This window comes from Babylonia areolata, chromosome 2, assembly GCF_041734735.1.
Source record: "Babylonia areolata isolate BAREFJ2019XMU chromosome 2, ASM4173473v1, whole genome shotgun sequence".
Classification (NCBI taxonomy): Eukaryota; Metazoa; Mollusca; class Gastropoda; order Neogastropoda; family Buccinidae; genus Babylonia; species Babylonia areolata.
Genome location: NC_134877.1, coordinates 26146512 through 26173938, shown reverse-complemented (window position 1 = coordinate 26173938; position 27427 = coordinate 26146512). Strand labels below are relative to the sequence as shown.

Below are 27427 nucleotides of genomic sequence, written 5' to 3'. Positions count from 1 at the left end.
TCAAGGATAAAACACACCTGTTGACTGGTATAAGGCATTGACAGCTTTCTAACTCACAAGCTTTCTTTCCTCATGATTAGAATGTAAACTACCATAATATCATCAAGAAGGGACATTGTTTAAAAACTGCAAACTGTCTTCCAGTAGACATGGTTCAAGAACTTTATTTGAAATAGTCTTCCAGTCCAGTAACCAGCTGTTAATGAAGTTGTAGTCATTTTAAAAAAACAACAAAAAACAAAAAACAAAAACAGTAAGGAAGTGAATAATGTACAGATGTTTGAAAACGTGTTTGTTTTGTTGCTGTTTTTTTTTTTTTTTTTACATTGCATGCCCAAGATGAATTATAAACTGGATAATGAATATATCTTCGCCCCCCCCCCCCCCCCCCTCAACCCCACCCCCATCTGTTGGGTATTTATAGCTTTTATGGAGATTTGTTTTTACATACTTGTTCTCTTACTCTGGAACATAAGTGAACATAGAAGCTAGCAAAGCAAGTGGCCCATTGTGTGGGTGTGGAGAGGTTTGGTTTGGTTTTTTGAGGGGCTGGGGAGAGAACTGGTGTCGCAACACATGTACTGGTGATCGAAGGCACAGTTAATGGATTAGTTTTCACATTGGAATATTATCGTTTCATCTCTTCTTTTCTTTTTTAAATTGGCAGTATTAATATGAAAGTAGTGATGTTTTGAAGCACACCAGAACACAGACACCAGTGATCCGTGGGACACAGATGTTTCTCTCTTTTGTAGATGCGTACATTGTTGTCTTCTTTTTTTTCCTTTTCCTTTTTTTTTTTTTTAACTTGGCAGTGTTATGAAAGTAGTGATATTTTGAACCTCTCCAGAACACAGATTGCAGTGAGCTCTGAGACAGGTGATGTTTCTCTCTCTTGCAGACATGTACATTGTTAAAAGGTTTGGTTTTTTTTTTGTTTTTTTTTTCCTTTTTTTTTTTTTCTCTCTCAAAGCCTGACTAAGCGCGTTGGGTTACACTGCTGGTCAGGAATGTGCTTGGCAGATGTGGTGTAACGTATATGGATTTGTCTGAACGCAGTGACGCCTCCTTGAGCTACTGATACTGATACATTGTTATTGTTTAATTTTTGTTTTTTGGGTTTTTTTAATTTTATTTGGCAGTATTATGAAAGTAGTGATACTTTGAACCACACCAGAACACAAGATTCAGTGAGCCCTGAGACCAGTGATGTTTCTCTCTCTTGCAGACGTGTGCGTTGGTATCATTTGATTTTTGTTTTTGTTTTAATTTGGCAGTATTAATATGAAAGTAGTGATTTTTTTTAACCACACCAGAACACAGATTCCAGCGAGCCCTGAGTCCAGTGACGTTTCTCTCTCTCTTGCAGACATGTACTCTAAAATGGAATGGCAACGGCAGCAACGGAAAATCCGCAACCACCTTCACTACCTGAAGCTGAAGTCCAACCCGGAAATGTATGCCCGGCGTAAGGCGGCCATGAAACTGGCCCAGCAGAAGTTCCAGTCCAAGAGGAAGCTTCTCCAGTCCGGCAGTGACCCCGGGGTCACCTTTCCGCCCCACAGCAGCCACGAAGAAAGGAGATAGCAAGGATTCAAGATTGGCAGTCTGCATCTGAAGGAGGTCAGCGCAAGGTTTTTTTTGTTAGTCAGCAGCTGAAGGAGATAGCAAGGATTCTTTGCAGTTGGCAGCAAAACAAGGATTCTTTGTAGTCGGCAGCAAAAGGAGATAGCAAGGATTCTTTGCAGTCAGCAGCAAAACAAGGATTTTTAGCAGTCGGCAACAAAAGGAGATAGCAAGGATTCTTTGCAATCTGTATCAAAAGACGATTGCATGGATTCTTTGCAGTCTGTATCAAAAGACGATAGCATGGTTTCTTTGCGGTCTGCAGCAAATGGAGATTTAATGGACTCTCGCAGTCTGCAGCAAAAGGATATAGTGAGGACCCTTCACAGTTCACAGTCTGCAGCGAAAAGAGATAGGACTCTTTGCAGTCTGCATCAAGAACAGTGCCAGTAAAACACACACAGAAGGGATGAGGAAGCTGTTTGTGCATCAAACTGTTTAAACCACTTGACTTCCAGAAAGACATGAAAACTCTGACATACTTTTGTCAGAATGATTGCAGTGACCTCAATTTTTTTTTTTTTTCAATTTATTTTATACTCCAAGCAGTTGTCCAAGAGAATATTCTTCTAATTTGTATTTGTTAAAAGGATTTTATGTAGAATCTGCCCCAGAAAGGCAGTGACCAGAAGGTCACCCCACACCAACAATGAAGAAAGGAGATAGCAAGGACTGACTGGATTCACAGCCTGCAAGTGAGTGAGAACAGTGCCAGTGAAAAACAGGGATGAGATGACGAAAGCATTTTGTGCAGCAGATTGTTGATTAATCTGCAGACAGGAATGGCTTCTTTGAGAGACTTGAAAACCTGTGCATACTTTGTCAGTATGCGTTCAGCATTCTCCTTTTTGCAGGAATGGCTTCCTAAAAAGACATAAAAACCTGTGCATACTTTGTCAGTATGTGTTCAGCATTCTCCTTTTGGCAGGAATGGCTTCCTAAAAAGACATAAAAACCTGTGCATACTTTGTCAGTATGTGTTCGACATTCTCCTTTTTTTTTTCATTTTTTTTTTCACCCTCCCAATTTCATACTCCACAATTTTCTGAGAGAATATTCTGCTAATGTGTACTTGCTTGAAGTATTATGTATAGTTTTCTGTCACAACACCCCGTTTGCCCTTTATTAGTTTAACCATTTATACAGTTTTACCTCAAAAACAAAACAAAACAAAACAAAAACCCGAAAAAGAAGAAGAAAACTAGACATGTATGTTAAGAGCGGAGCCCCAGGGACGGCCAGCCTCAGACTGTGGTTGTGTGTCTTTGCAGAGCTGGCCCTGTGCCGAGAGCAGCGGAAGAAAGAGTATCACAGGTGGTACTATCAGAAAACAAAGAGAGCCGACCCCGCCAAATACGAGCAGTGGAAACAGGTGTGCCGACAGCGAATGAAAGAGGTGTACGCCAGGAAGAAGGCGGCCAAGGAAGCACAGCAGGCGAATCAGGGGGTGTAGTGGAAGGTTTCTCTCAGTGTGGCAGCAGTAGAGTTGGACCCGTGAAAGAATGGAGCACGCATGTCAATGAAACGCCTGCAGAACAGTCTGTTGTGAAACAGAATGGAACTTAATGTGAATGAAACACCAGCTGAACAGTCTGTTGTGAAACAGAATGGAACACATGTAACAGAAACACCTGCAGAACAGTCTATTGTGAAATGGAATGGAACACGCGTGTGAATGAAACACCTGCAGAACAGTCTGCTGTCAAACAGAACGGAACTTACTGTTAATTAAACACCTACTGAACAGTCTGTTGTGAAACGGAACGGAACACGCGTGTGAATGAAACACCTGTTGAACAGTCTGTTGTGAAACAGAACGGAACACACATGTGACAGAAACACCTGTTGAACAGTCTGTTGTGAAATGGAACGGAACATGCGTGTGACAGAAACACCTGCTGAACAGTCTGTTGTTGTTTCATGGAGCAGGTGCCGCTTTGTGTTTATGAGGGTTGAGCCTTGGGGTTTATGTTCAGGTCTAGTGTAATAATAATATAATGATAATATTTTATTTTTATATCGCGCTATAATACAAGCATAAGCGCTTTACAATCCAGCACCTAAAATGAAACAAGAAAACATATAAGAATTAGTAGAAACATAAAACTGAATCATTAATATTATAAAAACACAATGCATAAAACTCACAAAGTAACATACTACCAATAGTACAACTGTTACACTCCAGTACTCACACTAACACACACGCACAGACGCACACATGATTAAACGGCTGAGATGATTTTCACTTAAAATACATACATGTAAAAAGGAACATAACTGTAATCTGCATGCCACAGATTTTGTAAAGATTGTAAAATAAAATTTTGGGTAGAAAAGGTAAAAGGGGTAAAAATCGGATCATTCTCCCTTTCGAACCACACACCACCACCATCCATCTACCCACCCCCATTCTCTCTACTCTCCTATCACACACACTCACATTGCCACTGCTCTGGGACAACAGCACTATTTGAGTTATGACATGTATTTTTTGAAGAGATAAGTTTTAAGATTTGCTTTAAAGGTAGATAGATCAGTTGTTTGTCCGAGAGCAATTGGCAGAGAATTCCAAGTTGTTTGGCCGAAGACAGAAAATGACCTCTTTCCACAGGAGTTAAGGAAGTATTGGTGAAAAGTGTCTGGTTTTTTTGTTGTTTTTTTGTTTTTGTTTTATATATATATATATATATATATATATATATATATATATATATATATATATATACTTCTTTTTTTTTTCTTAAACAAATGTGGTGTTGGCATGTATGGATCAGTCCGCACGCTGTAACTTGCCCTTGAAACTGAAACAGACTGTGTGGAGAACAATGTTCCTTTCAGTTGGTGACGAAATGTTTTGCCGTTTTAGTTCCAAAGCATTGTTACATCTTTGAGGCATTATATGTAATGAGAATCGAGTATATGATATGTAAGAATTATGTTGTTGATCAATTTTTTGGGGGGTCTTTTCACTAAGAGAGATAATAGACAAGAGAGAGAGAGAAAAAAAGGGGGAGTTGGTGGGGTGGGGGTGCTAGGAGGAGTGTTGGAAGCCAAAAGGGGTGGTGGTGTGCCGTTTTGTGTTTATTTTGGGTGATCTTTTCATTTGGAAAGGAATTGTTTCCTTGTTTTATTTCCAAATAATTTCCACAATTTTGATATATGTGTGTGATTAGATTACAGTATTTTGAAATGTTTGTAGTGCACCTGACTGGCTAAGATTCATGATTGGTGCCACGACCTAGAAAAAGGAAACCACTTTTTTTTTTTTCCAGAATTTCCTCCACCTCACAAAATGTGTAGTTTTTTTTTTTTTTTTATCCAATTGTTTTGAAATCTTACAAGTGGTTTACATTAAAAAAAAAAACAAAATGCAAGGTGCGCTCATGGTAGATGTGATTTGTTGTTAACATCCATAGAAATTGTCTGTATGTGTGTGGTGAAATTAATGAATGCGTACATGTCTGAATCACTGTGTAGTGAATAGACAACCAAGTATTTCAGTGGGAAGATGGCGACGACATAAACAATGAAAACTGTTTTCCTTCAGACTGCATGTCAGCACTGTTCTTTACTGCACACTGTGTTGCTTTCATGATATCCACGATTGCTTTGAGATACAATGCAGAGTTTGTCACCTACTTTTCAAAAAAATATCACCACCTCTTCTTCTCCACCCCTTCTTAACCTTTACACACACACCCCCCCCACCAACCCCCACGACTCACACCCTCCTTCTCCCTCCACCTCATTTCTCCTTTTCGGTCTGCAATCTAGGGGACAGGTATCCAGTAAAAGCACAGTTCACCACATTTCTGTCTGTCCAAAAACGAGTAATTGGGCTAAAAAAAAATAAAAAAAAAAAAAAAGAGGGAGAAGAATCCTAGCGGACTTGTATGTTTATGTGAAAGTTCAGTGGCAAGCCTGATTGGTAGATTTTTTACTATTGTTTTTTGTTGTTGTTATTTTTTTTAAAAGAAAGACATGTATGAATTAACTCAGGATGTGCATGCTCCACGGTTGATGGGTACATATTTTTTTCTTTACATTTTTTGCCGTGTCCAAGTCTTTGTTATGGATTATTGAGACTGAACGTAGTGTCTTTTATAAATCGCTCTGTCAGATTTGAGTTGGAAGAATGAAAACAAAATAAACACAAAAAAAAAGTGGCATCAAAGCATTCTTTTCTTGGCTGTCACAGTGTCAGTTGACACCTTGGGCTGTCTGTAAAAAGTGCATGGAATTCCGCAGGTTGATTCCTGGCCGATGAGCCCCCAGTGAGGAAGTGTAGGCTGCGTTCAGAGACAAGCTCCCCGCCTTTGTGCCAACCGTCCTATGTTGTGTCTTGCAGATATCACAGGAGCGAAGCTGCGTGAAAAGGAACAGCGCAGGCTGTCCAACCACCGCTACTGGCTCAAGGTGAAGGCCGACCCCGTTCTGTACGCCAAGTGGAAAGAGGCCAACAGGGAGAAACAGCGCCGCTTCCGCTTGAGAACTCAGCTGAAAGCTCAGCTCGCTCAGCAGAAAGTTGAAGGAGGATGGGGGGTGCAGCACACGTTAGGAGGATTCCAGTCAGAACACAGGAGTGAAATGAAATGATGCTGAGCGTGGTGTTTGGTGGTGGAGGGAGGAAGAAGGAAAAGGAAGAAGAGAGAGAGAGTGGACAGAGAATAAAGTCGAATTACTTACCTTGCCCTCACCGGTGCAGACTCTAGCTGGGGTCTGATTCCTGGACTGTGCAAACAACTCGGCCCACGCAGAGAAATGGAAAGTAGCTGTGGTCAGTCGCCTCCTTTATTGTGTTATCTCCCTTCTGTTCACGTATGCAGCATCTTGTCTCCCATTTCTGCAGCTGAAGTCAGAAAATGACCAGAGTTGGCTTGGCAATGTCAGACCTTGGGCCAGAAGTTGACGGTTGTGAAGTCCGATGGGATCCGCATTATAGAGTCACACTTCAGTCTGATCCAGGCCTCTCATTCTTTTATTTTTTATTTTTTTAGTTGAAAGAATTTTCATCCTCAGAGTGTGTTGTATTTGGACAGGACAAAAAGCATTGTGGGCATAAATCGAAGTTATGTTCCAAACATTCCGCTACAGTTATTCCTGATTATATAATGTACAAATGAGAACTTAACGCATACACACATGCACACGCACATGCGCGCGCGCGCGCACACACACACACACACACACACACACACACACCCACACCCACCTACCTGTTGATTGAATGTAAACATTTGTCAGCTCCTGGTATACCTCGGTAAGTAGAGACAAGATATCGGTGAATCTGTCTTCTCAGTGCAGTTTGTTCTACACCAGTACAAATAGACCAGTCTTGCTCTACTTACCCAGAACATGTCAATGGCATTTCCAATGTGCAGTCAGATGACTGAGCCACTGAACTCCCAGAGTTGTACTGTGAGTTGGGAGAAACAGGACAGATGGACAATCCTGAAGAACTGGCTCTGTCAAGTTCAGAGAGAAACCGAAGAGATGCACAGTCTTGAAAGACTGATTCTGTCAGTGATGTTTGTCTTCTTTTGAATGCACACACACACACACACACCAGCAGGAAAGTGTGTGCATTAACGATCCTGCTGTTTTAACACCGTCTTTTGTTGATTACTTTTAGTTATCATCTTCAGAGTGTACTTTTTTTTTCTTAGTAATTAACTTGGTATTAACATTGAGAGGGAAACTCAGGGATGGACCTGATAGACTCTGTTGTCTCAGAAACACTTGTGGGAATGGGTGTCATTACATGGTACTGCCTCTTTCCTGCCAGACAGAATGTGTTTTGTATCAAATTCTTGCCATGCCTTCATTTTAGTGCTGTATTGGTGGTAGTATATATACGATTTTCAATTTATGTTTGTACCTTTTATTTACTACTTCTCATTCATTAGACGACGTTTTATGTAGTAACCCACCCCCAGCCTCCCCACCCCCAAATTTTTTACTTGTGAACCAAATATGCTTGGCGATATACATATTCTGTTCTATTTTCAGTTTCTTTTTCCTGTCCCATTGTGTTATGGAATGCTCCTTAGCAGTCAAACTTCATCACTCCACCATACCCCCTTGCCTTTATTTATTTTTTTACTATTTCTTTATATGTCGATCATTAATTTTCATTTACCCCACCATTTTACTAAGCCACAAACTTTCTGGTTAATGTGAATGCTGGGATGGTCTGGTCATTAACCAGACTGTAGGTTTTTGTTATTTTTTAATCTCAAGAAATATGTTTCTTTTTCAGTTGTTTTAAAAATGAATAATCTTAGAACTGATTATTGCAATTACCACATACTTGAACAGTCTGCAATATGGCAGTAAAACTACAGTTCACTGCTGAGTCTATAAAACTGACAAATGGAGAAAGTCTTTAAAAAACAAAACCCAAAAAAGTATCATTTTGATAACGAGTGTCACGGCATATCAGAATAAGTCTGCTTTTTTCACAACCCACATTTGTCGTCATTTTTACAGACTTAGTCTGCAATACAGTTTAGCTCAAATGAAATATGCAGAACAAGGGGGAAGACAGGTTATAACCATAACTTTACCTTGTGTCTTGCAGGGTGGATGATGATGGCTTCAGACCTTGGTACAGGTGGAGTGTCTAGCTCCAAATCAGACTACCAGAAGAAGTGGTTTCGCAAGTTAAAGCAGGACCCAGTGCGCTATGCCGTGTTTAAACAGCAGTGCAAGGAACGCATGAGACAGTGCAGACTGAGGAGAAAGACTGAGCTGCTGGAAAGACAGAGGAGCTCTCAGCAAAACTGAGATTGAGTTGCTGGAAAGACGAAGCTCTCACTACTCGGCAATAGATTGTATTGCTTGAGAGACAGATGAGCTCTCAGCAAAACTGAGTTTGAGTTGCTTGAAAGACGAAGCTCTCACTACTTGACAGTAGACTGTATTGTTTGAAAGAGAAAGGAGTTCTGAACAAAACTGAGATTGAGTTGCTGGAAAGACGAAGCTCTCACTACTCGGCAATAGATTGAGTTGCTGGAAAGACGAAGCTCTCACTACTCGGCAATAGATTGAGTTGCTGGAAAGACGAAGCTCTCACTACTCGGCAATAGATTGAACTGCTGGATAGACAAAGCTTTCACTACTTTGCAAAACTTAGGAAGAATGGCTTGAAAGACAGAGCTCTTAGCAAAACTGAGATTGACTGGTTTGAAAGACAGAGCTGTCTTTGAAGTGATGATTGATGGCAAACAGTGCATCATGATCGTTTCAGGGATCATGGTCTTGTGTTACCGCTTGTCCATTACTTTTTCCCAGACCATTCTGGCCAGTTTTAATGTAGGGCTTTAAAGAGCCGGGCATTGTCAGGTGGTGGTGGTGGTGGTGGTACTGGATTTGAGTCAGTGCTGTGGTTGTGTTTGGTATTTTGTGGAGATGGGTGGGGAACAGTACTTCTTTGGACAGCAAGCAGAGTAATGGATAGAAATGTATGTGTTTTAGTTGCCGTGAGCACCATCCTTTTGCTTGCTGATCTGTCAGTTTGTGCCACGCCTGCTTATCATGTCTGAGATGTTCTTGACAGTCGGTTGAATGATAAATTCTGTAATCAGACCTCGCTTTTTATCATTTTACAAAGGTTCTGCACAGCACACTTTTTGGTTTTTTTTGTTGTTTGATTTTTCAGACTGGACCCTTTGTACTTTTTGTATTTCAAACTTAATTCTGTTCTTTATCCTTCTTTGAGACAGAATCCTATATCCTTTTTCATTCTGATTCATACATCCTTTCAAACAATATCTGATATCCTTTTTCAAGCAATCCTATCCTGTGACTGTATCTCTTTCAGACAAGATTCCAACATTCTTTTTCAAACAGAACCCTGTGTCTGTTCTCAAACAGAGTCCCCGTGTGTTTAGCCTCCCTATTTTTGATCAAATGCCCACACGTTAAAGTATCTGTAAGTGGATAAGTCTGCTAACCCTTAGCCGTCAGTATACCCCCCATTTTTAATTAAATGCGCACATGTTAAAGCACCTATGAGTAGATAGGTCTGCTAGCTCTTAGCCATCAGTACACCCATTTTTAATTAGATGTGCGCACGTTAAAGCGCCTATGAGCGGATAGGTCTGCTAGCCCATAGCCGTCAGTACACAGCCTGTGTCTTTGTTTCTTGCAGACCTGTCGGCAGCTCTGGGGCATGGCGCCTTTCCGTCTTATCAGCATCTGCAGATGAAGAGCGAGCGGTGGCAGAAGGTGAAGCAGGACCCTGAGCGCTATGCGCGCTGGAAGGCACAGGCCCGTGCCAGCATGCGGAAGTCGCGCATGAAGAAGAAGCTGATGTCTCTGGGAGGGGGGCCCGTCATTATGATGTGATGCTCTGCTGCTGCTGCTGCTTCTTCTTCATGGTCGTCGTCTTCTTCTGCTTCTTCCACTTCTTCCTCGTCATCATCTTTTTCTTCATCGTTGTCTTCTTCTTCTTCTCCTTCTTCATGGTCGTCGTCTTCTTCTGCTTCTTCCTCGTCATCATCTTCTTCTTCATCGTTGTCTTCTTCTTCATCATTATCTTCTTCTGCTGCTGCTTCTTCTTCTCAGGGGTCCTCTTGAGTTTGTGTTTCAGAGCAGGAGTTGGGAGTCACCTTGTGTTTCTTCGAAGCAAGAGCTGAGAGTTACCTGGAGTTTCAAAGCAAAGAGCTGAGAGTTACCTGGAGTTTCAAAGCAAGTGGTTCGAGTTACCTTGTATTTCAAAGCAAATGGTGTTAGTTGCCTTGTGTTTCAAGGCATGAGTTGGGAGTTACCTTGTGTTTCAGAGCAATTGATGTTGGTTAACCTTGTGTTTCAAGGCAAGTGCTGAGAGTTACCTTGTGTTTCAAGGCAATTGGTGTTGGTTAACCTTGTGTTTCAACGCAGGTGCTGAGAGTTACCTTGTTTCAAAGCAGGATCTGGGAGTACCAAAAGCATCGCTGACAGATATTTGCTTGCTGCATACTAGATGGGTTTGTGGCTTTGACCCCATAGACATTGTCAGCGGATGCATGAGGCAGTCAGGGTACTCCATTGTGAACAGTCCTCAGCCATCACATGTTTGCTGCTGGCATCACTCCAATGTCTGTCGACAAGTCTGAGGTCTCTGTCCTCTTGTTTTACTTCCTCTGTCTGTCAAAAATCAGTTGCGGGATATTAGTTGGTTCTGTCACTGTCAGTTTCAGTACTGGGTCTGCCGTGCTAGCCATTGAGAAAGCAGAAACCGGTTTCACTGCAGTTGACCGTTTCTTTGATGCCTACGTGAGAGTGTCGTTCAGAATATGGGTCTGAAGCAGCACTCGTGCGATTTGTCTGTTGAAAGCATAGAGTCAAAAGTCAGACAGGTTCAGGACTGAAGATCACATCGTCGTCACAATCACTGTCACTGGATTTTGATGGTTGACTTCATCAGGTGTGCTTTAAGGCTTGGCAACTGTTTGATTCTTCAGACATGTGCATTGCAGTTTCTGAAAGTGTGGTTTTATAGGTTAAGAAGGAGCATGGCAGGTTTTGATGTTTTCTATGAAATATTGGCGCCTATTTCAACTGACTCGAGACTGAAGACTGGGTTATTGTTTGTACTCAAGTGCACAAGTTCATTTGCTAGACATGTGCAGAAGTAAAATGCAACACAACAAAAGCAGTGTAAGTAAAGAAAGTATACAGCTTAAATGTATAAGATCGATATATTTTTGGAGTGAGAGTGCGTGTTTACTCGGGTATTTGATGATTTATTTTTGTTGCAGTAGTTTCCTTCATAATGCTGTATTTTTATGTCATGTATTTATTCGTTTCTGTTTGCTCTTTGTGGTTTTATCTATTTTGTCGACATCATTTCTTTTTGAATGTACTTATGCAACTATGTCCATGTGTCATCAGAAATGGAAGTATGTATGTGGAGTGATAGTCTAGAGGTAATGCGTCCGCATAGGAAGCGAGAGAATCTGAGCGTGCTGGTTCAAATCACAGCTCAGCCGCCGATATTTTCTCTCCCTCCACTAGACCTTGAGTGGTGGTCTGGGCGCTAGTCATTCAGATGAGACGATAAACCAATGTCCCATGTGTAGCATGCACGTAAAAGAACCCAGGCAACAAAAGGGTTGTTCCTGGCAAAATTCTGAAGAAAAATCCACTTTGATAGGAAAAATAAACAAAACTGCACGCAGGAAAAAATACAAAAAAAAAAAAGGGTGGCGCTGTAGTGTAGTGACGCGCTCTCCCTGGGGAGAGCAGCCCGAATTTCACATAGAGAAATCTGATGTGATAAAAAGAAATACAAATACAAATATTTTTCATGATGGCAGCTTTCACATTCAGCTGCTCATGCAGTTAGGGATGTGGGAGAGATGGGGCCAGTTGGGAAGGGGAGTGGAATAAACAACACCAACAAAAGAGAAAGGTTTCTATGGAAATGAAAAATGTTGTCCCGTGGTAATTGTTGGGTCTGTGAAGTTGAGTGACCAGTCTGGAGAAAGTGCAGGCAGTCTGCATTACTGTATGAAATGAAATAAATGCATGTTTAAAAAAAAAAAAGAAATTCAGGAGTTGTGTGGCCATGAGTGCTGCAGCTTCAGTTTACATTTCAAAGTGCATGCACTGGGGAAAGATATTTCTTTTGTGGTTAAGCTGCATGGTCTGAAGTACACCTGCATTTATGTTTATTTTATTTTATTTTATTTATCTTTTTATTTTTTTATTTTATTTTTTTCTCAAGGCCTGACTGAGCGTGTTGGGTTACGCTGCTGATCAGGCATCTGCTTGGCAGATGTGGTGTAGCGTATATGGATTTGTCCGAACACAGTGACGCCTCCTTGAGCTACTGATACTGATACTGATTGTAGTGAACTGAGATGAACACTTACAGACTGTGGAAAGCTTTTCTGACATGCCTCTCAGAAAACTGTGGGTTTTTTTTTTCTTTTGGTACCCCCATGGGTTATGCTTTTAGAATTTAAAAAAAAAAAAAAAAAATCCATTATGACGAATGATGTTTTGATGCTGAATGTATTAAGAGCAGTTTCCTACTCTGTTGCTGGAGCTTTTTATTCTGTTTGTTTGTCTTTCTTTCTTTATTTTAATTATATAAAAAAAAATTAACAACTGAATTTTATTTCATCCTGGATATATCATCTTTTGATCTTTTTTGGGGGGTGTGGGGGTGGTGGGGTGGGGGAAGGCGGGGTGATCCTGTCTGTCAACTGAACATGTGAAGGAATGATGGATGACACATCAAGCAGGATATGGTTCTGGTACCAGGCACTGTGATTTCCGTACTGACCAGGGAGCTGTGTCAGAGGTCTCTTGTTCCAGCTCTGTTTCATGCTGATGAATATTGTCTTTATTTCATCTTTTGTCCATAGATGAGAAGAGCAGGGGTCACACACAAGAGTCACGCAAGTCTGGGAAAGTCTTGGGGGAAAGAAAATGAGGGAATGGTTTCCATGGCTGGAAAAGTCTTTGAAAAACATCATTTTGTCCTTCAGGGTGGGGAGAAGCCTTAAAATTTTGATAGAACCAGTGACTTACTAGTACCATTTAATAGGGAGCTTAATGCACTTTTTAAAAAGTGATGAAAGTTAAACATGAATATGGGGATATCCCCTTATCTCTTTCAACACTAGGTTAGCAGACAGTTTTTATGTGTTTTTTTTTTTTAAATTTATGCTTGGAAGATTTTCAGCCAGGTCAAGAAAAAAGTCTGGGGAAAAAAATATGGGTTTTTTGTTTGATCACATCCTGCATCCCTCCTGATAAAGATTTTTTTTTCTCCAGATTTTAATCATGGTGCCACCACCCCCATCCCCTCTTTGTAGATTTCAGAAAGAGCAGATAATGTATTTGATTTTTATTTTTTTGATTATATTTTATTGTTTGTACCAATGTATTGTAAGACGCTTGAAGTCCATGTATCTGGGACTTTTGCTGATTTTGTTTATTGGCTTTAAACAAACCTGGGAGAAAGGTGTGTGTGTGTGTGTGTGTGTGTGTGTGTGTGTGTGTGTGTGTGTGTGTGTGTGTGTGTGTGTGTGTATTTTTAAAATTATATATATATATATATAGTTTCTCTAACTTAAGAAATCCCTGTACTTTCTTTTTCAAAGAAGCTGATAAAGGGAAAACAATTAAGGAAGTGTTTTGATGTAAACACATCAGGCAGTTTCACTCTGTAAGTTTTAAACACTAATGTAATTACCCAGTAAAGTTTTGCCATTCAATTTGCGTGTCTTCTTTGTGGAAACTGTTCGAGCAATAAAAGTATTTCGAACAAAACCATCAGGTTTGGTTTGTCGTATGTGTGTTGGGAGCTTGTGTTACGATTTTGTTTCGGCGTGAGACTGGCACGTCATGTTCATGAATGCATGCAGTTAACCCCTTGACTGCTGCCAATGAGAATGCTTGTCAGTGAAGGGGTGTCTCCTCAGTGAGATACGACAGAGCTTGCAGGTGGTGAGGATGTGTTACTGCTCTGTATCTGGGCGCCGTCTTGTGGTTGCATTACTTTTGTTTTCAGCAGAATCAGTGACACCATTGATTTCACAGAAAGTTTTCACTGCCCATCAGAGTCATGCTTCATTGATCTCAATTTCTATCAGTGTTCAACAGTCAAGGGGTTACAGCAATATTTTCTTGAATGACAACAGTACCTCACCTCAAAGCCCTACAAAAGTTATGTCACTGGTCAAGTGGTCAAGGAGACAGAGGGTGTTCACCCAACACCTAGGAACCTAAGAACAGTTGTGCCCAAATTGGTGATGAACTTCTCAGAACTTGCCACATGATTTAAATTGTTATGATTCTTTGTCTCTCTCTCTGTGTTTACACCCTTCTCTCTGTCTGTCTCTCTTTTGCCTCCTCTCCCTCTCTTTTCTCTCTCTGTCTTGTCTCTTTGTATACATCGCTTCTCTCTCTCTCTTTGCTGTAAGAAAGTTGGCATTAACCCACGTGCTACTAACCTTTCAAATATCCTTTACCTGTTGTGTGTGTGTGTGTATGTATATGTACATATGCACACACACACACACACACATATACACAGCTGATTCAGTTTCACTTTAACCACTTTCAAAGCATTGGTAGCTCAAAGAAGAGGTGGAACTAGGACCCAGACCTGAGTGTTCTGTGACAGCTGTCCCTGTTGCTGTCTTTCAGGAAGCCTGCAGTTCCAGACATCCTGCAGGGCGTATTATAGCGCCGTCAGACACCCCTCAAAACACCGGGCCACCTGGGAGCGGCTGAAGGGGGACCCCCTGCGCCATGAGCGGCGCAAACAGCGGAATCGGGAGGAGGTTCGGAGGTACAGGGAGAGGATGAGGAGCCAGGTTGCTGCCCTCATGCCCCCCGCTCAGAATCCAGGCTCCCACTGCTGACCCCCGCCCCCCCCAACCCCCCCTTCCCCCACAACAGCCATTCTTCTGTGGGAGTGAAGATGACTGGAAAAGTATCAAGGGGATGATGGTCCATACTCTTATCTTGAGAGGAAGAGCTGTTACCAAAAGGACATCTTGTGCATGGACATCATATCACTGGTGACCTGATTCCACAGTGCAGTCACTTGCCAACAGATCAGTCTTTTACGGTTTGGTTATCCCAGTGAAGAAATGTGTACAGTGACCCACTGACAGTTTGGTTGTGAAATGAGAGAACAAATGTTCAGAGTCTGCCTTAGGGGCTTCACACACAAACTTATGTTTTAATGTCCATTTTGAGATTTTGAAATGTCGGAACCATTCAGGTGTTCTCATATGAGCTCACATACACTTCAGTGCCTGTTTTAGGGTTGTGAAATGCTTCAGCTTCTAACCACCAGACCCAGACAATCTTTCTTTCCTTCTTCTTTTTTTGACTCACTTGTGTAAACAAAGTGAGTCTATGTTTTAACCCGGTGTTCGGTTGTCTGTGTGTGTGTGTGTGTGTGTGTGTCCGTGGTAAACTTTAACATTGACATTTTCTCTGCAAATGCTTTGTCAGTTGACACCAAATTAGGTATGAAAATAGGAAAAATTCAGTTTTTTTCCAGACATCTTGTTTAAAACAATATTGCACCTCTGGGATGGGCACAAAAAAATTAAAAAAATGAAGCCTAATTATATGCAAACTGCATTTACTGTTATATTTTTTCTAATCTCTAAGCTTGGCACTTTGATATTCGACCCAACAACAAGAGCAGTCATTATTATCATTTTTTGTTCAAACAGGAACTTCTTTCGCTAAGCATGGAAGTTTTATTTATTTTGCAAACGTTTTGGTGCAGATAGTAAAAAAGGGAAATTACTCTGTAATTAATGCCAGGAGACTTAATTTGCTTTAAACTGATCTTTCTCATCTGAAACATTACATTTTGAAATTATACTCAATACATAAAAAGCTTGTGTGTTTTACTCTCAGTGTACAGGGCTTTCACTATGTTCATTCGCCCAAGTGGTCTTTTTTGGAAAATACTAAAATCAATATGACGAGTGGACTTTACAGATCTGTTGGCTGAGCCCTGAAGGTCATGGGCAAAAATCAGTTGCGTACACATATTTATACACATTCAGAGCGCGTGCTCATATTCTTCGCGAACGCGAACAACGCCATTTTGTTTCAAGTTGTTGACCTGCCCGTTCAGTCCTATATTCAATGGACAATACAGGATAACATGTGATGGAAAGTTGGAGGAGACCGTTAAATATTTATTCAGAGAAAGATTTGTGAACGCCTCATCACTTACTGGATTATGCCCCAAACTGCCATAAAAATATCCACAGAATCAGTCGGAATTCACAGTTAAAAATTGTAAACCATGCGAGTTAATACCCTTGAACTGATCACAATGAAACGAAAAAATTTCCAGTCTTGACTTTTCTCAAAATGAAGTCCTTTTCACTTCTTACGACGTTTAGAAGTACTTGGCTCTACATGTTATTAGTTTAACAAAATACTAAATTTTCATATCAACTTTAAAACTATAAAACTAGAATGAACATAAAAGAGAAATTGAATCGACCGTGTCGTACTACATTCCTGGCGGGTGTAACTAAACTTGTACATCTGTCTACATCTAGTGAAAACGGCTAAATGTTGCAGTGTGATTGTGGCGATAGCCATTAAAAAGAATTTTTTTATTTATTTATTTATTTTTTTTATTGCCCTTAAAGATTTTTTGAATGCCCAAGATACACCAGAATAATATGATTTAAACAGCGTTCTCACTGCGAATACCGCAATTGATTTATCGCCCTTTAAAAAAGTATGTTCAAATGTTAAATTTTAGAACGTCAGTTAAGGAGCCACGATAGTGTAATTGGTAAGGCAGTTTCTTCTACAACCTGGACACGCTGGGTTTGAATCTGGTTAGGACTTTTTTTTCTTTTTCTTTTTCTTTTAAAAACGCGAAGCTTTATAATAACAAATACAGAACACATTTTAACGATTAGATTTAAAAAAATATTTTTTAAATGTATCACAAGTGAGTCTTGAAGGCCTTGCCTCTCTTGTGGGTTTTTTTTAATTTTTTTATTTTATATATATATATAGTTGTCAGCTGTTTTCATGCCTGGTTGAGGGAAGATCTGTGATCAAAAGGACATCTTGTGTATGGACGTCAGATCATTGGTGACCCAACACCACAACAGGCGACAGTGCAGTGAACTGTCGACAGATTAGTCTTCTTGTACAGTTGGATTGTTACAGTTATAAATGTTCACATTGCAATGAACTGTTGACAGATTAGTCTTGTACAGTTATAAATGTTCACAGTGCAGTGAACTGTTGACAGATTAGTCTTGTACAGCTGGATTGTTACAGTTATAAAGGTTCACAGTGACCTGTCGTCAGATTAGTCTTGTACAGTCAGATTGTTACATTTGTAAATGTTCGCAGTGCAGTGACCTGTCAACAAATTATTATTATTAAAAATTTTTACCATTTTAGATGTTACAGTGAAAAAATGTTTACAGTGCCGTGAACCCACCAGCACGTCATTGACAGTTTGGTTGTGAAATTAATAAAAGAAAAAAAAAGTAATGTTCAGAATGTGGGCGACCCATTCACAAGTGTCGTACAGTTTGATTGTCACAGTCAGAAACGGTCAACTTAGCCATGTCCCTTGCTTCAACCAAGCGAGGGATGGTCACTCAAATCTACACAATAAAGGAAACAGTGTTGGGCAGACCGTGTGTGTGCCATGTGAGAGAAGTAACTGAGGTGTGTAGAGAGATGAAGGGAGAGAGAGAGAGTGTTTGATCACATGTTAATATAATGGTGATTAAAATGGGACAACTCTGTCATTTCTGACTGCCCTTAAAATGTAAAATTTGGAGGATGCTCACACACACGCACGCACGCACGCTTGTGCTCACACATGTGCATTCACATGCTCACAAACACACACACACACACACACACACACACACACACACACAGCATGTAAAAAGGAAAAAATAATATGTTCAAAGACTGAAAACAGAAAATTCCTTACCGTTCTGAACGTTGTTACCACTTTGTGTTGATAAACTCAATTTGGTTGTCTTGACAAGTAAATTACACACACACACACACACACAGGGAGAGAAAGTGCATGGGTACTTCAAATGTGAATGTGTGTACATGCATTTATGCAAGTAGTTTGTTTGTGTGTGAAGAGGGGTGAGAATGGGAAATCAGCATGAACCACTGGTGAGTCAGTGCATGTTTGCACATACCTTGTAGTGTGGGAGGTGAGGGAAGCTGTTTATGTGAGTGCTGTTTTATAGAAAATAGTTTTGTCAGCTCGCATTTACAAAGCTTATTTTTTCTCCAGTAATCATTTACTTATTTGTCATTCATTTATTCATGTATTCATTATAATTATTTATTTATTCATGATAGTTATTTACTACCATTTATCTGTTTAATCATTCATTCATTATTGTGTATTATCATTTATTTATTTATTCATTCATCATCATTTATTTGTCAAAATTTCTGTACTTATCATCATTTATTTACCATTTTCTTGAATTTAGTCCCTTGCAGTTATTTGAAAATTAAAGCCACTTTTCAAGTGCCATTCAAGTTGTGGGATTTAATGTTAGAGGTGAGAGAGAAACTGTAGAACAACAGCAGTCATAGAAACAGCTGGAAACTATTTCTGACAGTGTGAGCAGTAAATGCAATTAGTACCTCTTTGTCTCCATACAAAAGTGTGGTCAATAATTTACATTGCTGTTAATCAGCACACGAAAGAATCGCATCTCTGAATACACGTACACGCACACATGCACTCGTGCACACACACATGCACTATCATGCACACACACACACACACACACACACACACACACACACACACACACACACACACACTCCCAACCCCTGTGCACTGACCCACATGCTGCCTTATTCAAAATGGACGGGAACACTCGGTGTACAAGGTGCATCTCATACATGATCCAGTCAGTCCATGGCATGTTGTGATGTGGTAGCTGGACCCACCACAAAGAATGACAAAATTACAAGAAACTACAGGGGTGGAAACAGTTATTGTGTAAGTTGATGTTTTGTCTTGGGTTTGTTATGCTTTTGAAGCTTTGCAATGAATATGAAGGTGGAAACATACACAGGGAATTAAGCTGAAAAACTTTATTTTCCCCAGTGGGTATAGTTTTAGGCTATGTGAATAACGCTTTGTGGGAATTAAGCAACACACCCCCTCTGAGCTGTGAGTTGTTTGGCCTTTCTTTCCCATACTTCTTTCCAATCTGCCCTGTTTTTCATTTGCATCTCTTTCCCATGGTTCATTATAATCTGTCTTCTTTTTTCTTTCTTTTTCATTTGTGTCTCTTTTCCATACTTCTTTCTAACCTGTCTTCTCCTGTTTTTCTTGGCATCTCTTTCCCACGCTGGTTGTCTTCTCCTGATTGATGGCATCTCTTTCCCACGCTGGTTGTCTTCTCCTGATTGATGGCATCTCTTTCCCACGCTGGTTGTCTTCTCCTGATTGATGGCATCTCTTTCTCATACTTCTTGTCTTCTCCTGATTGATGGCATCTCTTTCCCATACTTCTTGTCTTCTCCTGATTGATGGCATCTCTTTCCCACGCTTCTTGTCTTCTCCTGATTGATGGCATCTCTTTCCCACGCTTCTGGTCTTCTCCTGATTGATGGCATCTCTTTCCCATACTTCTTTCTTATCTGTCCTTTTCCTGTTTTCTCATGGCATGTCTTTCCCATACTTCATGTTTTCTGTTTCTCATGGCATCTCTTTCCCATACTTCTTTCTAAACTGTCCCTCCTGTTTTTCATTGGTTGCCTGCCCCTTGTGTGGTCTGTCCCTCGGTCTCTCCGTTTGTCTCTCCCACACCACTTCCGTTCTGGTAGAACTCTGGAAAATAAGGAATGCTTGCTCCTCAGAAAGAACTCTGGAAAATAAAGAAAATAAAGAAACGCTTTTTCCTCACAACAGTCATATTGGCAACATGACAGGTTCTGCATCATTCAGACCAGTTCCAGACCTTGTTATAATTTTTTTTTTTTTTAATCTGTTTTTGATGATTGAAGATACACACATAAGGAAAAATGAAGGTTGGCCCGAAAGCAGACAGACACAGCATGGAAGTGACCAGCTGCCTTGATTCCTGTCTTTCAGGGTGGCCAGTGCCGTTGACATCATTGTCGTCGTCGTCATCGTCCTCCTCCCTACCCCCTCACAGAGCCCTGGGCAACTTCCGACAGACGTCATCGAAGCACCGTGCTGTGTGGGAACGACTCAAGCGAGACCCACTCCGTCACGAGCGTCGCAAGCAGCGCAACAGGGAGGAGGCTCGTAGATACAGGGAGAGACTGATGAGGGAGAGGGCGGCATTCGTGACGGAGGGCGGGGAGCCAAACCCATACTGACGTCGGGTGCCGTTAAGTCTTCTGGACAGGGAAGTGTTACATTGCAATGAAGTCTTCTGGAAAGGGGAGTGCCATGCTGTTAAGTTTTCTGAACAAGGGGGGAGTCATGCCTTCTGGACAGGGGGTGTCATCATACCATGAAGTCTACTCATCATACCATGAAGTCTTCTGGGCAGGGAGTGTCATACAATGACGTCTTCTGGACAGGGAGTGTCATCATAATGTGACGTCTTCTGGACAGGGAGTGTCATCATACCATGAAGTCCTCTGGACAGGGAGTGTCATCATACTGTTAAGTCTTTTGGGCACGGAGTGTCATCATGCCATGACGTCTTCTGGGTAGGGAGTGTCATCATACCATGACGTCTTCTGGACAGGGTGTGTCATCATGCCATGACGTCTTCTGGGTAGGGAGTGTCATCATACCATGAAGTCTTCTGGACAGGGAGTGTCATCATGCCATGAAGTCTTCTGGACAGGGAGTGTCATCATACTGTTAAGTCTTCTGGACAGGGAATGTCATCATCATGCCATGACTTCTTCTGGACAGGGAGTGTTATCATCATGCCATGACATCTTCTGGACAGGAAGTGTCCTCATATCATGACGTCTTCTGGACAGGGAGTGTCATCATGCCATGACGTCTTCTGGACAGGGAGTGTCATCATGATGCCGTGACGTCTTTTGGACAGGGAGTGTCATCATGCCATGACGTCTTCTGGACAGGGAGTGTCATCATACCATGAAGTCTTCTGGACAGGGAGTGTCATCATACCATGAAGTCTTCTGGACAGGGAGTGTCATCATACCATGAAATCTTCTGGACAGGGAGTGTTAGTCTTCTGGACAGGGAGTGTCATTATACCATGAAGTCTTCTGGACAGGGAGTGTCATCATACCATGACGTCTTCTGGACAGGGAGTGTCACCATACCATGACGTCTTCTGGACAGGGAGTGTCATCATACCATGAAGTCTTATGGACAGGGAGAGTCATCATGCCATGATGTCTTCTGGACAGGGAATGTCATCATACCATGACGTCTTCTGGACAGGGAGTGTCATCATGCCATGACGTCTTCTGGACAGGGAGTGTCATCATACCATGACGTCTTCTAGACAGGGAGTGTCACCATACCATGACGTCTTCTAGACAGGGAGTGTCATCATACCATGACGTCTTCTAGACAGGGAGTGTCACCATACCATGACGTCTTCTGGACAGGGAGTGTCATCATACCATGACGTCTTCTAGACAGGGAGTGTCACCATACCATGATGTCTTCTAGACAGGGAGTGTCACCATACCATGACGTCTTCTAGACAGGGAGTGTCATCATACCATGACGTCTTCTGGACAGGGTGTGTGACAGAGTTCACAAAGGGAGACCAGGCATCAAGATCTGCTGTGTGGCTCTGATGGCAAAGAGTGGATGCTCTGCTCTGTCTTGTTTTATCTCCACCTTCCATTTTCAGTCATCACTGCAACAGCCTGTGCCCTGTGGACCTGAATAGCAATCTGTGTCCGCCTCCAAGGACTTGAATGCAAGTCTTTGTCTGGCTCCAAGGACTTGAATGCAAGTCTGTGTCTGGCTCCAAGGACTTGAATGCAAGTCTGTGTCTGTGTCTCGCTTAGTGGCCTTGAATACAAGTCTGTGTATGGTCTCCCACTTTCAGTGACGGAAGGTCAGAAGAGCTGTACATGTTCTTTCGCTCATGGAAAAGTACTCGGAGCCATTTAGGCTCTTGGCGCCATCACTGAAGATTTTGGACTGCTGCAGTGTACCAGAATGGACTGAGGTTTCTGTACTGCCAAGTTTGAAAGGACGCTTGTTTGGTTATAACAGTGTTTTATTTGAAAATGTTACACAGAACAGATGCAATAAATTCAACAGGGGAACCAGTAAGTCTTAAGTCCTGTCATGTTTGTGAACAGAGACGCTGATGATGAAGTCTTTGAGTACGCAGGAAGCACGAAGGATGTTGAGAAATGATGAGGCATGCTGACACAGTACTACACATGTCAACTGACACATGTTCAACTTCATGGCCTGTGTGTGTGTGTGTGTGTGTGTGTGTGTGTGTGTGAGAGAGAGAGAGAGAGAGAGACAGACAGACAGAGAGCATTCATTGGAGCTGAATTTCCAACGGGAAGCGCTTAAACAGTAACACAGACCTGTCACTTTATCAGGGTAGACTGACCAGTGCACTGTGTTTATGCGTAGAGCAGGCATCTCCCGCCCACCCCTTCTCCACATCACCCCCTGTTTCTTTCAGGCAGATGTGGTGTAGCATTCCTGGATCAGTCTGCAGGCTTTGACTCCTGCTTGAAACATTAACTACATAGGCTGTCTCATCCTGAAAAATTACCCAGACATTCGCCCGGTGTAGAGGACATTATTTTGTCTCCCTCACTTTCTTTTTAGTTGCTTCCCATTAAAAAAAACACACAAAAAAAAAACAAAAACAAAAAAACTACTTGTAACCAGGAGCCAGTTGCATTGCTCGGATGGAAGAGCGTAGTGTGGTCGTAACCCGCTACTAACTGTGTGTAGTATGGAACTGACCAATGGCGTAGTTCGGTCAACGTGGGCATTTAGTCATGTGTAACTGTCAAAAAGTTAGAACCAAGCAATGCAACTGGCACCAGGATAACAAAAATCTATCTGGGAAATTGTAGACCTGCACAGTATTCAAAATGGTATCTGAGTTTAGTATGACACATCAGAAGTTCTGCCAGTGATATAAAGTACATCATGCAGAAGAGGGTAGGGAATGAAAGGCAGCAGTGGGGAAAAAAAATCTGTGTATTCCATACAATGTAACTGCACATTCAAACATTCACATCCATTTAGGAAATGGGTACCCAACAGACCGACAATGTAAAGTGATTTTTCACGGTGAAATAGGCTTACTTGCTGTGACAGAACTGGTTTTTTTTTTTTTTTTTTTTTTTTTTTGCAATAATACGAGTGCATGCCTGTGTGTATCATTGTCTGTGTCAGGGTGTGCAACCTAGTTAGAATGATGTGTTAGTGCTTGTGAAGAGCAAAATATGTTGCCAATTTGACAATCTGATTTGTGTCTTCTTTTTAGCCCCCCCCCCCCCTCCCTGCCCCCCAGCCCATCCACCACCCATCCCCTCCCTCATCCCCACCTCCGCCCCCCCAAATAGTTTTGAATAATTGAATAAAAACATTTGAAGGTTTTCAGTGTTAGTATGATTGATTTTAATTGACCCAGTGAAGAATCGAAAGTCCATCTGGTGTTGAGTACATTCAGGTCAGGGTGTATGGCAGAGATCAAAATGGTTACCCCCAGTTGTTTTCTGAAAGATTAGAGATTATGCCCTGTAACAACCATCATTAAAAAGTGTTGATCCAGAGTTAACCCCCTTTAGACGTTGACGGACAGTGTGTGGCGTGATTCATTAAGCCCTATGACTGCTGCTGATGAGTATGCTCTTCAGTGAAGGGCCGTCACCTCTCTGAGATGAGACAAGAGTTTACAGGTCAGGATGTCAGTGAAGGGCCGTCAGCTGTCTGAGGTGAGACAAGAGTTTACAGGTCAGGATGTCAGTGAAGGGCCGTCAGCTGTCTGAGGTGAGACAAGAGCTTACAAGTCAGGATGTCAGTGAAGGGCTGTCACCTCTCTGAGATGAGACAAGAGTTTACAGGTCAGGATGTCAGTGAAGGGCCGTCAGCTGTCTGAGATGAGACAAGAGCTTACAGGTCAGGATGTCAGTGAAGGGCTGTCAGCTGTCTGAGATGAGACAAGAGCTTACAGGTCATGATGTCAGTGAAGGGCTGTCACCTATCTGAGATGAGACAAGAACTTACAGGTCAGGATGTCAGTGAATGGCTGTCTGCTGTCTGAGATGAGACAAGAGCTTACAGGTCAGGATGTCAGTGAAGGGCTGTCAGCTGTCTGAGATGAGACAAGAGCTTACAGGTCAGGATGTCAGTGAAGGGCTGTCAGCTGTCCGAGATGAGACAAGAGCTTACAGGTCAGGATGTCAGTGAAGGGACTGTCAGCTGTCTGAGATGAGACAAGAGCTTACAGGTCAGGATGTCAGTGAAGGGATGTCAGCTGTCTGAGATTAGACAAGAGCTTACAGGTCAGGATGTCAGTGAAGGGCTGTTCCCTCTCTGAGATGACACAAGAGTTAACAGGTCAGGATGTCAGTGAAGGGCTGTCAGCTATCTGAGATGAGACAAGAGCTTACAGGTCAGGATGTCAGTGAAGGGCTGTCAGCTATCTGAGATGAGACAAGAGCTTACAGGTCAGGATGTCAGTGAATGGCTGTCACCTCACTGAGATGAGACAAGAGCTTACAGGTCAGGATGTCAGTGAATGGCTGTCAGCTATCTGAGATGAGACAAGAGCTTACAGGTCAGGATGTCAGTGAACGGCTGTCACCTCACTGAGATGAGACAAGAGCTTACAGGTCAGGATGTCAGTGAACGGCTGTCACCTCACTGAGATGAGACAAGAGCTTACAGGTCAGGATGTCAGTGAAGGGATGTCAGCTGTCTGAGATGAGACAAGAGCTTACAGGTCAGGATGTCAGTGAAGGGCTGTCACCTCTCTGAGATGAGACAAGAGCTTACAGGTCAGGATGTCAGTGAACGGCTGTCACCTCACTGAGATGAGACAAGAGCTTACAGGTCAGGATGTCAGTGAAGGGATGTCAGCTGTCTGAGATTAGACAAGAGCTTACAGGTCAGAATGTCAGTGAAGGGATGTCAGCTTTCTGAGATTAGACAAAAGCTTACAGGTCAGGATGTCAGTGAAGGGCTGTTCCCTCTCTGAGATGACACAAGAGTTAACAGGTCAGGATGTCAGTGAAGGGCTATTACCTCTCTGAGATGAGACAAGAGCTTACAGGTCAGGATGTCAGTGAAGGGCTGTTACCTCTCTGAGATGAGACAAGAGCTTACAGGTCAGGATGTCAGTGAAGGGCTGTTACCTCTCTGAGATGAGACAAGAGCTTACAGGTCAGGATGTCAGTGAAGGGCTGTCACCTCTCTGAGATGAGACAAGAGCTTACAGGTCAGGATGTCAGTGAAGGGCTGTCAGCTATCTGAGATGAGACAAGAGCTTACAGGTCAGGATGTCAGTGAAGGGCTGTCAGCTATCTGAGATGAGACAAGAGCTTACAGGTCAGGATGTCAGTGAAGGGCTGTCAGCTATGTGAGATGAGACAAGAGTTTACAGGTCAGGATGTCAGTGAAGGGCTGTCACCTCACAGAGATGAGACAAGAGCTTACAGGTCAGGATGTCAGTGAAGGGCTGTCACCTCTCTGAGATGAGACAAGAGCTTACAGGTCATGATGTCAGTGAAGGGCTGTCAGCTATCTGAGATGAGACAAGAGCTTACAGGTCAGGATGTCAGTGAAGGGCTGTCACCTCTCTGAGATTAGACAAGAGCTTACAGGTCAGGATGTCAGTGAAGGGCTCTCAGCTATCTGAGATGAGACAAGAGTTTACAGGTCAGGATGTCAGTGAAGGGCTGTTACCTCTCTGAGATGAGACAAGAGTTTACAGGTCAGGATGTCAGTCACTGCTCAGTTTTTGGACTTCCTTTCTGGTTTGCATTGTAGTATCCAGCAAAATCACTTACAGCACACACAAAAATAGAAATCACACTTCAAAATCAGGCCACTCTTATCTCGGTTCAGCAGAGGACGGGTCCAGTGTACGGAAGGCAGGTTGGAGGAGAGGAAGGGACCAAGTTACTGCCTTTTAAGAATTTTTTTTTTTAGTTTGTTATTTTCAGTTCATTATTATCTGGCAGATAGCTGTTGAGGTTTCCACCCTTTCTATCCTGTCCTTTCTGCCTGCTGTAGCACAGGAACCAGTTGCATGGCTGACACCAAAGTAGGGAGGGAAATGACTGTATCACGGAGGCTCACTCTCTCTGTCTCTCTCCCTCGCTCTGTCTCTCTCTGTCTCTCTGTCTCTGTCTCTCTCTCACTGCAGAACAAAAGCAAAAAACAACAACAAAAAACAAACAAAAAAATTATGCTGGATGGCCTTTTGTTACTAAAGGATTTAAACACTGCCACACATATATAACTTCTTTCATGACTGGATTTTTATTGTGTGTGGAATAAAACATTTATATAGCCACATTTTGTTGTGAATTCCTCTTAGTCATTTTATTAGGTCCAGTGCATTTTGCAGGAAATGTCTCCCAAAGGGTGACTGACCAAAAAAAAAAAAAGAAAAAAAGAAAAAACAACAACAAAAAAAGTTTCTGGAGACCCCCCGCCCCCCCTGAACGGCAGTAAAACCTGTTGCATCTGATGCTGTGTTGTCTTGCAGTGTGGAGGGACTGCTTCTACCGGGGCAGAACCAGTCTGACGTGGCAGCGACTGAAGATGGACCGGGCCCGGCATGAGAGAAAGAAGCGGCAGAATCGAGCGGCGGCCAAGCGATACCGCGACAAGATTAACTCCATGAGGGGCGGGGAGCAGCAGCAGCAGCAGCAGCAGCAACAGGCGATGGAAGCTGGGGGTGATGGGGGGAAATCCGAGGGTCACGGGGGCCCGTCAGCGGTGGTGACCTCTGTGTGGTCCCCTCTTGACCCCATGTCATCGGTGCCATCGTCATGGCCACAGTTGTTGAGCGACCTGACCAGCAGTTTGCAGGCCCTGCCTGATCATGTTGGTGGAGGAGCTGGGGTGTAGAGGGAAATGGGGGCGTGGGGGTGGAGTGGGGGGCGTGGGGGGAGAGGTTTTAATCAAAAGAAAAATGGAAAAACAACCCAAACTGATGCAGTTGTTAGCTAGCGTCCATGCAGCAACACTTTTACCCCCCCCCCCCCCACACACACACACACATGTGCGCATTCATACACTCACACACACACACACACACACACACACACACACACACACACACACACACAAGCACTCACACACATGCATGCTCATACTGGC

The 27427-nt window shown here is 42.4% G+C and overlaps 1 protein-coding gene and 1 long non-coding RNA gene across 2 annotated transcripts in view; both read left to right on the top strand.

The window, feature by feature from the left end:
• The window catches only part of LOC143299846 (uncharacterized), an 81404-nt gene extending 54229 nt beyond the window's left edge, over positions 1–27175 (top strand). Inside the window, exon 4 of the mRNA XM_076613340.1 lies at positions 26811–27175. Coding sequence (XP_076469455.1) covers positions 26811–27175 — 365 coding nt within the window. The remainder of the gene's footprint in view (positions 1–26810) is intronic.
• LOC143299866 (uncharacterized) lies at positions 6236–13192 on the top strand. The gene is made up of 2 exons (XR_013057573.1): positions 6236–6406; positions 9782–13192. It is a non-coding gene; the product is annotated as an uncharacterized LOC143299866 (long non-coding RNA).
• Positions 27176–27427: the final 252 nt, after the last annotated feature.